The sequence below is a fragment of the Patagioenas fasciata genome, chromosome 7, assembly GCF_037038585.1.
Source record: "Patagioenas fasciata isolate bPatFas1 chromosome 7, bPatFas1.hap1, whole genome shotgun sequence".
NCBI classification, from domain to species: domain Eukaryota; kingdom Metazoa; phylum Chordata; class Aves; order Columbiformes; family Columbidae; genus Patagioenas; species Patagioenas fasciata.
The window spans coordinates 10920108-10932208 of record NC_092526.1 but is presented as its reverse complement, the minus strand read 5'-3'; the positions used below and the strand labels follow the sequence as shown (position 1 = coordinate 10932208).

General features: G+C 40.5%; 1 protein-coding gene across 1 annotated transcript in view; it reads right to left on the bottom strand.

Annotated features, from left to right (window-relative positions):
• Positions 1-614: 614 nt before the first annotated feature.
• The window catches only part of MUC13 (mucin 13, cell surface associated), a 30880-nt gene continuing 19393 nt past the window's right edge, over positions 615-12101 (bottom strand). Inside the window, exons 15-22 of the mRNA XM_071810609.1 lie at positions 11825-11883; positions 9974-10119; positions 8578-8703; positions 6861-6972; positions 5765-5802; positions 3586-3673; positions 2605-2782; positions 615-1496 (exon numbers count right to left, since the gene is read on the bottom strand). Of these exons, the coding sequence (XP_071666710.1) occupies positions 1446-1496; positions 2605-2782; positions 3586-3673; positions 5765-5802; positions 6861-6972; positions 8578-8703; positions 9974-10119; positions 11825-11883 (798 nt within the window). The 3' untranslated portion in view covers positions 615-1445. The remainder of the gene's footprint in view (positions 1497-2604; positions 2783-3585; positions 3674-5764; positions 5803-6860; positions 6973-8577; positions 8704-9973; positions 10120-11824; positions 11884-12101) is intronic.

Sequence of the window (12101 nt, the reverse complement as noted above, 5' to 3'; positions counted from 1 at the left end):
TTAAGTTGGAAGAGATTTCTTATTTTAGCTACGTGATATTAACAGACTGACCCACACAAAGCTGCCACCACAGAGAGAAACTTGTCTGGCATCTTCAAAGGAGACACAGCTGTGCTAGCTACGCAATTCCCATTGAAAGCGATCACAGAAAATTGGTGCCAGCCCTACAACAATAAACATTTTAGCTTCATTAAGACTTAATAATATCTGATTGGAACCACCGAATGAAAGCTGGGTGCCAGTGCAAGCAGTTTGTACACACTTGCATCTAAACTCTGCCCAAGTTTCAATGTAAAATAGTCTCTGGAATTGTAAAAAACCCAAACATTTACAGCACTCGGCAGCAACGTGAGAAAGTCAGGGTACTGAGAAACAATAATGTTTAATAGGAAAAGTTAATCTGAGCATATAAAAACCAAAATACAGTATATAACATAGAATTAAATGATACTTTAAATGAGCTTAGCCTATAAATATATGTACATATTTGTGCATATGTATATTTTATATATATATAAGGAAATGCTAATTCTAGTTAATAGATAACACACACTTAGGAAAATACGGTAAAATGTGGATTCTTTTACAGAGGGATTTATTGAGTGTACGTAAGAAATGAAAAATAAAAAGACGCAAGATGATTCAATCAAAATGTGAAGAGTGCAAGAGAAAAAAAAAAAAAAACACACTAACATTTTCCACAGGAGCTGAGAGGGTGAAATCAACATAATTGTGAAAGACGGAGAACAATAATGTTTGTATGAAGATATTGTTTCTTGCCATTGTCTTGGGAAGGAAGGCTGCATAAAAGGTCAGACAAGTATCATTGTCTCACACAACACATGTCAGCAGAGATCTGAACTGAATGCTTTCAGATAGGAAACACTGAGGGACTGAGGAGGGAGGAAAGATTGTATCTGGTATAGCAAAGAGAAGGAGGCTAGATTCTCATGAAGAGCAGTTTTGATCTCACTTTGATCTGCCCAAAGCCATGCAGGCTGCGTGTAGCTGGAGTGAGCACAAATACAGGCAAAGCTCTGGAAGCTGACATTTTTCAGCATCACACATACTGCCAGGAGCATCTTCCAAAAGAACTGAAAAGCAACAGGCTTAAAATCCTGATGTCTTGTCTACACATGCTCTTTTTCTGATGTGCTCCTAAAATGTCTAATGTTTTTGAAGTCCATATAGTTCTTCTTTTCTGACCTAAATGATTCTATGATTCTTTTAAAATCCTCTTCTCCCTACCCTTCATTTTTTCCTTATTTCAGGGAAGCTGGCCATGATCTCTTCCAAGCAGGGTCTTCAGAATATCTTCAGAGAATCTGGGGCTGTGGATTTTGTTGTCTCTTCTGCTGAAGTAACTGCATTGGTGAGAGGCTGTGAAACTCCTTGGTCTGACCCATTGTCACAGTGGTTGTCCATCCTTCTGCCACTCTGGTCACTTAGTTTCTGCTGTGTATCCGAAAGCCCTCAGGCTCCCGTGATACTTCATACTACAGAGAATTTGGACAAGAAAAGAGAATAGTTCAACATATAGTACACTGCACATGATAGCACTCTCTCTGGGACACACCAGCCCTCATTGAAAAGTTAGAAATGTCAAAATCCATGTGAATCTGGCCAATCAACTAACTAAATAGAGATTTTTCTTCTCTTAACTGCCAGATTTTTAAAAGAATTTTTGTTTGTTTGTTTTTCAAACATCAGGTTTCTGTGTTGCTTCTATCACTGTTCAGGATTCAATTCTGCAAAACATATGAGTGCATTACAATTAAACAGATATTCTTCACTAAACAGAGGTAGTCTCTTGCACCATAGAGGTGGAGCCAAAATGTTGTTTAAGGAAGTTTGGAATGGAAAATGTGCTTCTTATTTAGTGGATGCATGCAGAACCCAGCAAATCAATCATATCACGGAGCAGCACTTCTCAGGCCCCTGCTCTGTGCACAGCTGCCTTGCGAAGTTCAAGGCTAAACCACAGTTTTTTCAGCACAGCTAATGACACACTCCCACTGAGCAAAAGCAATGCTAGATTTTTCATGACACTTTACCCTTTGCAATGCCACAGTAGCTGCAGAGGCTTTTGCTGTGAATGAGATGGTGGCAGAGCAGGTGAGAGGACACTGACCCCTGGGCAGCTCTGCCAGATTAAGCAGACTGTGAATTTTGCAGAAGGCTGGAACTGGGAAGCGCCACCGCAGCACCTGTTGATGCTACAGCCGGCTTAAAAGCAGCGCACATTGTCACAGCCTGGGATGTCTGAATGTGCACCTATGCTGAAGGATGTGTTCAGCCAACGCAGACAAGTGTCCTACAACACAGCAGACCACTGGGCAGCCAAACTGTTGCTTGGACCCTTGCTTTCCACATATCCCTTGTGTTACTCAAGGACCTTTAGAAAGGTCTTCATAAGATGAGTGTGGATCTCTGTATTAGGGAAATTTTTTCAACTGCAGCCATAATTGTTTGGTTGCCTTAATACCACTTTGGCCTTCTAGATCAAGGGAGGATGGACAGAGCAGAGTTTAGGTTCCAACATCTGTCACCCACCATACTAGAGCTTAGGAACGCAGTTCCTGTAGGCCTGTGTGAAATACTTACCAAATCATCAAAATCTCGCATCTCATACGGGTTGTTTGGTTGGTATCCGGGGTTTGCATGGCCAGTAGTGGTGCGGACTCTGGGGAACATCGTGGGCTGTCTGTCTTCAAAGGTATTTGGGTTGGAATAACCTGATCTTAGCAGTGTCTTCTTCTCTGGATCTTGTTTGTGTTTAGCTCTTCAGAGGAAATGAAATAACAAAGGAGGTTTTAAAAGACCTTTTACTGTCCTTTAGTTATGAAGTCCAACTTATTGCATTGCCTGAAACATGTAACAGGTTTTTCTAGCATATCTATTGCAAAACCCTTGTAATCAATGACAGAGTGCAAAGTTTGGCATCTCTTATCATAGACGGGGCTAAGCTCTAGGAGAGATAGAGGCAGACTTTGACCTTTTTCAACTAGTTCTTAGACTGGAGGAGTTCCCTTGGTCACCACGAGATGTTTTGCAAGCATCCTTTCCTGGGCTCTGCTGAGAGCAAAGGTGGAGGACCTGCTTGAGTATTTCTACATTTATAGTGTGGAGACAAGTGAAGAGGTGCCATTGCAACTGGGTATTTGCCACTATACCAGGAATAGCAAGCAGTAAAGAGATGCTTGGCTGGAAATGCCACCTGTATTGAGCTGAAAGGGGCATGCCAGGCCCTGAGCTGAAGCCCTAGCAGAAAAAGATGCAGAATCTGAATTTGGGCCACACAGTCTTCTAACATCCGCATCCTTCTTCAGGCTCATACAGATACCATATCAATACTGACTAGAGTAGGATTAGGATTAATGGTTCAGGTGTGTGTTTTGAAAGACTTGGCTGAAGTTTTCATGGTCAGATTCTTAGCAATAGAATAAATACACAAGCAAAACCAGATTCTTACTTAAATTAACTTAGAATACAACATTTTCAGCCCAATCCTCACTGAATTTCTGTTTAGTTCTCTAGGAACATGCAGCAGTGAGGCTTCTATTTTATTGTCAGTAATGCTCTTACCTTATTGAAACCACAGTGATTGCTATGGCTAAACACAGGACAGCTGCTCCAAGCACTGTACCCACTATTATAAGGATGAGTTCGCTATCTGGAAAAACAAACAAGGAAACAAAAAACAGCACTTGAAAACTCATTGTAAATATTGAAAACCAAGTTCTGTCTCTCATAAGAAAGGCAGATTTTCTTCATTCCCAGGCTCCTGGAGCTGTCTCAGTACAACTGTGGACACAGAAAGATGGAAATGGAGGAAATGATGTGCATTAAAGACCGTCTCTTCTGGATGGCTACTTTGATCCGAGCTCAGGTTCGCAATCCTGTGCACTGAATGGCTTCACACACAGTTGTTCTGGTATAGCTGAGGGACAGAAACAACTAAGGGTTTCTTCAACCAGTATTGCTGCTCAAAGATGTGAAGTGTCTAATAGGCTCTTCTCATGCCATAGGCACATAAGGCACACTGATTTGAGGAGTCTATTGTGTGGCCCTATGAACACTGCATAAATATCCTATATCTGAATACATGTTTGGCAAAGAAAATTCCTTTTCACTGATCTTGCTGCAGAACCAGCATGACTAAGGGAGGAAGACATAGATTCTGTTTATCTTCCTTCAGCTGTGAGTGGAATTGTTACTAAAACTGAGTCTTAGCTCTCTGTAGGCATGGTAATAAAATAAAAGGAGAATTGTGTCCTGCAGGGTATAGTTTCAAGATAAGGGTGTGACGAGTAAGTCTCTTGACCTACTCAATATTAGTGGTGGTACCTACTTGAAGATCCCAGTCTGGATTTGTGAGTTTACCATTTAGTACACTATACTGGAGACACACAACATTAAACCACCAACTGTGCTATGAACAGCAGAACAATCTAGCACACTTAATCATAGGAGCATACATTGAAACAGTAGTGGATGTGATTTGTCAAAAGACCATTGTGCCAAATACATGTATATAGTATCCTTGGTTATTGCTCAGCAAACTTTTTACATCAGTACCCACCAAATGCCATGTGGAGAAGATGAGGCCATTAATGGGGTCTATTATTTAGCAGGTCCCGAATTAGTGTTTAAATTCACAGTGTGTTGATTTTGTGGCAACTTAGCATTTTCATTTGCTTGATGAAAAAAAAAAAAAAGCCTTAAAATTCCCAAAACTTTCTCTAGAAAAATATGTTCTATGTGATGAAAAATATCCTTCCTGCCAAACGTTTACACCTGGCAAGGTTCTCTATGCTGTGCTAGAACTACCATTAGCCTACATCCAAAACTTTTAGGCAAAATTGGAAGAAAACCCTTGAAGATCTCACAGCTTCAGACACAGTTATGTTAAATATGTGCAAGTTTCAGAAGGCAGCAGTGTGAGGCTCCAAAGGGCCACATGAGAGTATATCTTTTGTTCAAATAAAGCCAAAGGAGTTCTGAAAAGTGAGGCACCATAACTGTTTGTTTTTCAACCTTTCAACCTACCTGACTGTATTAGAGGTTCTCAGTTTAGGCACATGCAAACACTAGAAGGCATGAAGAATGTCCTTTCCTAATCTATACGGTGTTAGAAACTGGAGAAGGTGCAGCAAACAGCTGCAAAACTGACTCAGAAAAGGGAAAAAATTTTGGAAGACCAGTCTGGTTTCCTTGTCCAGATGATTAAATTTATGGAATAACACAGTCAGGACCATCTTCTCTTCACCTGCATAGAACGCTAGATACTATGCAGTGCTTGCTTGCAAGGTAAAGCACAAACAAGAACCAGTGATTGGATATTGAAGCAGAAACATTTCAAATGAGAGTAATTCACTGACATTTCAATAGAGGAAGTGATTAATTACAGAAGAAACTAATCCATTAGTGGTGCTGAGTTCAGCATTACATGTCTTTAGAGGAGGACTAAATGCATTTCTATCAAATAACCTGTGTTTGGCTAAAATCTACTTGGCTTAATGCAGAGGTCATTAGAGGAAATACTACTGCCTGTCTGAATATGAGTTTCAAGAAAGATTTTTCCTTAAAGGCAACAGTAGAATTTATCTCTCTTTTTTTTTTTTCCTAACATTTTCCTGATATCAACACAGGACAGTGGCACCCCTAAATGCTCCTGGTTGTTCTTTTTATTATCTCAGCTAGATTAAACATTACTGGGTACTTTTTCATGCTGTAATTAAAAATCAGAAATCCTTGTACTTACTGTTCTCGCATTTCTCTCCAGAGTAGCCCACTGAACAACTACATAAGATAAAAATGGGGAAAGAAAGAAAGAAAGATAATGTCATTAAGCAGATGATCACAAAACAATAGTATATATCCATGTTTTACTATCAATTTCTCTGTGAGGTGCATTCATTTTAGGTTTCCTCTTTAATGCTATCTTAGTGTTGAATTGTTTAGTTTCATTGTTAGAGTAAAACAATATGACATTTTCAGAATGATTGGTGAGCTGGGTACTCAAAGTTTCAGGTTGTCAGCCTAAAAAATGTTAAAAGGGCCTAATTCCTCCAAAGACCTAAACCCTATACCTCTGAGCCACTTGGAATTGCTACCCACTGCCTTTATGAAAAGCCTTAGTATAAGGTCTATAATGATTGGCAGCTCTTTATCTTCTTCCCATAGTAGTTTCTTATATTTAAAATATATTGACTTTATGGTAACAAGTGTTCAGTGTGTAGCAGCAGTAACTACAAAAAAAAGAGCTAAATTAATGGATATGGGGAGTGAGGTCTCTCTGCTTGGAGAGCAGAGCACAACCAGTCACCTACTCAGCTTTGCCAGCAAACAACAGCACTCTGTTCTGATCCCGAGCCGACAGAAATACCCACAGAGGGAAAACAGAGATGAAATAACAGAGTCCCCACTGATATCAGTGGAAACTTTCCAGGGATTTGAGGAAAATCTGTCTCTAACGCCTGTTGCTCACTAAACACTTCAGCATACCAGTTCCCATGCTCAGTTACTCTGGGGGAATAGTTTATGTTTATGTGGGTAATTCACAACATATGAGTGAAGTTGTTTATCCTCTTCACTAATTCACAGATTATCTCAGATCTCCTTGACTATCCTCTAAGGTATTATGAGAGTACACCAACAACTACCACCAAGCAGTTAAAACGCTGTAACTTGTGACACCATGGGAATTTGTCCACCTGCTAATTTGTCCACCTTGGGCACTTCTCTGACTTATGCAGCTGCATCCTGTTCTTCTAGAGTGAGGGTGACCCTGTGTTAGACGTTCTTTCTCCCCTGCCTTTGCCAGAACACAGGAAAGCAAGAAAAAGCTCAGTACTCACGGTACACATTTTCCACCCTTGTCTTCAAAGTCAGAAATGCATGTGCATACTGGAACCCCATTTTCTTTTGCACAGTACATGTTTTCTCTTTCATAACAGTTTTTACTGCAACCTGTAGTTTCAGAGGGAAAAAAAGCAGAGTGAAGACAGCCCCCAAAAAGTCAACACTGCAGAAAATCCCCCTGCCCTCTTTTTGTTTATTGCACTGTGAACACACACAACTTCATTGTGCTTAAAAGCACCAGAATGTCTTTTTTAGGGCCATATCTATGTAGAATAGAAACTGAAATACAAAAGCATGAAATTAGAAGTAAATTGTCTAGTTCAAACCATCCAGTTCATCAGAATGAAAATCTGGCTAGGCTGCATCTTACACAGTCAAAACCTGCAGTTTGATCTCACAGCAGATAATTCATATTGCAACTGATCTAAAACTGGATCAAATTCAGACAATTAGGGGCCACAAACATCTACACTGGATCACATCTCACTGGTCTTTATTGTAGCCAACTTTCAATATTTTATCATGAATGTCTACAATATTTTTTGTTCTTCTTAATATCTCATATCTTAGACTTTTTTTTGGCTAGTGTGAAAATTTTAGTTTTCATAAGAAGAAAATAAGGCACATCTCAGGGCTGTGGGAGAAAGCTAAAAAATATAAACAGAGTACTCATTAAAAGACTCAAAACCAGTGAGCAAATAAAACCTCAACAATAACAGTTCCTAAAAAAACACACAAATCATTCTTCCCACAAAAACCTGTCTAAACACAGGTAGTGAAATCCTAGAATTGTCAACAAGAGACAGAGCTTTAACAGATTGTTGTAGTGTATCATGAGACTTCCAGTTATGTCAGCATCCCCATAGGTGCATCTGTGTAGAATTTATTCCCAAAAGAAGAAGAAAAGGCTGTGAATATAGGACTTGATTATGTCCCATCCTTTACCTATTTAGGTTTCAATTCTATACCAAGAGTATAACAATGCATTTAAAGAATTGCCCATTCACTGCTTTCAATTATATTTTTCTCAGGTTTTAGTAGTTTTTACTACTGGAGTAGAATTATGCATGTGTTTAAAGTTAAATGTGAGAATGTGTTTTTCTATGGCTTTCTCAATAAGACACACATTCCCTGATTTTTAGAGATCAGCACATTTGCGGAGCACTCTTTTCAAAAAGGGACTGAGACAGGGAAAAAGGTTAAGTAGCAAGGTTCTGTGTTCAGGTTTGGGCCCCTCATCATAAGAAAGACTTTGAGGTACTGGAGGGAGTGCAAAGGAGGGTGATGAAGCTGGTGAGGGATCTGGAGCACAAGTCTGATGAGGACCAGCTGAGGAAACTGGGGCTGTTCAGCCTGGAGAAAAGGAGGCTGAGGGGAGAACTTACCGCTGTCTACAACTGCCTGAAAGGAGGTTGTAGCATGGAGGGGGCTGGTCTCTTCTCCCAAGCAGCAAGTGACAGGACAAGAGGAAATGGTCTCAAGTTGTGCCAGGGAAGGTTTAGATTGGATATTAGGAAAAAATTCTTCACAGAAAGGGTTGTCAGGCATTGGAACAGGCTGCCCAGGGAAGTGGTGGAGTCACCATCCCTGGTGGTGTTTAAAAGGTGTTCAGACGAGGTTCTTGGGGACATGGTTTAGTGCTGGAGTTAGGTTATGGTTGGACTCAATGATCCTGAGTGTCCCTTCCAACCGAAATGATTCTATGATTCTTACCTGAACAAGAAAGAGTATCCCATTCTGCCTTTGAGAAGCCATCTTTGCATGTGCATCGTGGAAACTCATCTTCTTCGCACACTGTGGTATTAGCATCACAGTTATAAACTGCACAATAAGTTGTTCCTTTAAAAGATAAACAACCAAGAAACAAACCTGAGTACTAATAATCTCACTTCATAGATAGCAGTACACCTGCTCAGCAAATCATAAAACAATTGTTTACCAATTCTGAGGGAAAAAACAAAGAAACAAATCACAATACAAACAAACAAACCACACACCAAACACTTTCTTTTCCCTTGCTCTTTACCAGTTAAGGCATATTTTCCATCACATCTTCTGAACTTCTGTTTCTCAGCCTCCTCCAACTGCCTCCAAACCTTCCTGCCTCCCAGTCCACAAAGAGGGAAATTCTACCTATAAATTAATATTCTGAACACTGACTTTCTGACTCACCTTAAAAAAAAAAACCAAACTAACTAAACCACCCAGCACTATCCCCTTAGTTTTTTTCTACAACTAAACTGTGAGATCCAGATCCCACACAGTTCTATGTAGATATAAATGTTTACGGGCATGCAGCTTGTTTCATGAGCAATATCAGTATGCTGTTTGCCCAGCATGTTGCTCTTCAGGTCCATATTCAAGTGGTGGGGATGGTTTACAAACCTCTGTGTAGGGATGCGACTACTCTGGTGCTTTGTGAGCTCTCAAGTGTTCGGGTGTTTTTATTTTCCCCTTATGATTAGGACTAGCACACAGGAAACATCATGGTTGAAGTAGATACAATCACCTTCAGACTAAACTCAGGCTATAAGTCATGAAATTGACTCCTTTAATTATTAGCTATACCTTTTGCGAAAGCTGATTTCAAAATGGGAGCAAAAAGAGAAAAAAAAATCCACAGTTTATTTACAAAATCATTCTCAAAGTATCACACTTTTAGTAATGCAAGACTTTACTGGTTTAGAAAAATAAATTACTTAGCTCAGAGAGGCCTCATTTCAACTATCATGGTTAATTATGGAAGAATAAGTCTAAAGAGAGTTTCATCCTATTTTGTCAGTAAGATATTGGCTTGTTCTCAGAAACACAGTCCTGATTTTTCCAGCCACTTAACACTCAGAAGGTTAAAATCAACAGGCCATTACTTACTTGGGAATAAGTATTTTCCTTCTCTCCTTTACATAGGAAGTAAAAAGCCTTAATAAGGCAAAAAAGCCCGGCATTGAATGGTTGAGTATTCAAAATTACTTAAGATGGAACTTTCAGCTCCTTAAAATCAACAAGGTTCTAATGGTCTGTGCTGCACACAGAAATGTTCTAACCTGCTTCGAAGATGGGAACCTTTTTTTCTACTGATTATTTACTTTCACAGTAAGGAATCACATACCTGTGTACTCAAAGTCAGACGTAAAATAATTTGTTGCATTCATTACTGCAGAACTAACCGTCTCATTGTTTGCAGTTGTGTTCTCCATAAACAGGTTTATCAGTGTTACCCTTATTTCAGGAGAAGCTCTGTTTTTTGTTACAAGTCTGAAAAGTACAGATAGCATCATTTTAAAGTCTCATATAATCCATATGGATAGCAAGCTAGATGCAAAGACGAGATAAGATTTCTGCCAAACCACCCTCTCTCCCCAACTTCTTTCATCCCACAAACAGGTATTGATAAATGAGCTCAAGTCTCATTTAGCTGAAAATTAGTTCAAGCCTTGCTTAGAAATCCATTAATGGCCATCTTTCTGGTAGATCCAGGTGTAAATAGGTAGTTGGTAAGCAAAGGCTGTTGGATTAAGTGCTGACAGCATCCCTCCTTTGTGTGCTGATATTTTCTTTTACTGGGCTAACCTCAAGTTGGCTGCAGCATGGAGGACCTCATCTATTAGACCCTGACTTTCACACGCTCACATCAGCATGTGGTGTCATCCAGGCATGACATAGAGAACCCATCCTGAACCTGGTGAGGATAATTCAGGGTATGCCTGCAATGAATCTAGGAGGGTCTCTTTGAAATGCAGAGGTATTTATGCTACGCGCATGCTAGCTGGGTGGGTTTGGTTGGACAGCAATTTTCCTGCGGTGAGGTGCAGAACAGCAGTGACTACCTTGTTCTTCTGCTGAACTTCATGCTTCTGGGATATGAATGCAAGTATCTCTAAGTGTCAGAGTGTTGTAGTTCTTCAAGATGTTACTGTGCCCCATCTATTTGTCACAACCACTCTGCTGGAAGTTACTGCCCTCACATCTCTGCTAGAACAGCAGTCTGCTTCTCTGCTTAATGCATGGGGTTCACTGAAAGGGTTTACACTGCTGTGTGTGCCAGCATGCCAAGCTTTGCTTAATGTGGGTTAGGGAGCACTCACAGAGAAGCTGGCAGAGCTCTGGGCACAGTAACCTGTAACAGGTGGGGATGGGAAGAGAGGGACATCTCACAGTGTCCACTTACATCAGCAGAGGACCTATGTCCACAGCTACAGTAACCACAGCCCATTTAAATAACATCTTTGCACAGCCTGCCATCAGGAGAGACCACCAAATGCACAATGAGATGCAGTGGGCTTCCGTAATGGGGGGGTTTCTTAAATTAAACTACTGAGACTCCAAGTCAGACCTGCTCATAGGAACATCTGCATTAACTGTCACAATTTCAGAGACATCAGATATCACAGGGACTGCTAGTTATAGCACAGGGCTGTATCCTACATGGTGCTGTAAGTAGGAGATCCACTGTGGAGATGTCTCACACAGCCCACTTCACAGACATACTGGAAATCCATGGGGTAAAAATGGGGCCAGCATCCCAAAAGATTTAAAAATACAAAAAGAATGCCCTCATTTAACAGGAGGCATACTGCTGTTGTGATAGGACAAGAAGTGATGGTTTTAAACTAATAGAGGGAAAAATCTGGCTAGAGATAAGAAAGAAATTTTTTACACTGAGGGTGGTGAAACACTGGCCCAGGTTGGCCAGAGAGGTGGTTGATGCCCTGTCCCTGGAGACTTTCAAGTCCAGGCTGGACAGGGCTCTGAGCAACTTGATCGGGGTGAAGATGTCCCTGCTCATTGCAGGGGGTTGGACTGGATGAGCTTTGAAAGTCCCTTCCAATGCACACTATTCTATGATTCTATGAACTGAACTCATCCCATATCCTTTCTTGAACTGAGTACTCCATGGGGAACAGATTAAAATGAGGTGTGTGAAGCACACAGTGTGCAAAACCCAACCTGGCAAACTTACTGAATTTCCACAATGACCGTCTGTTCATAGCCTGTTAAATTCTCGAAGGCATACTTGAACTGTAAAAAATAAATGAATTTGAGTTAAAGGCAAGCAGAAACATAGACCAAAACTGCACTAAGCATTGAGGCTTCAGCAGTAAATTTTAATCCAGAATATGCCACTATCGACACAAATAAAGCAAGCTGATCTGTCACATCCGCTGTGGAAAGTATTGCAGAAGAGGAGCAGCAGCATGGTATTGTGAACAGGCAATACAGGAACGCACTGGAGGGAT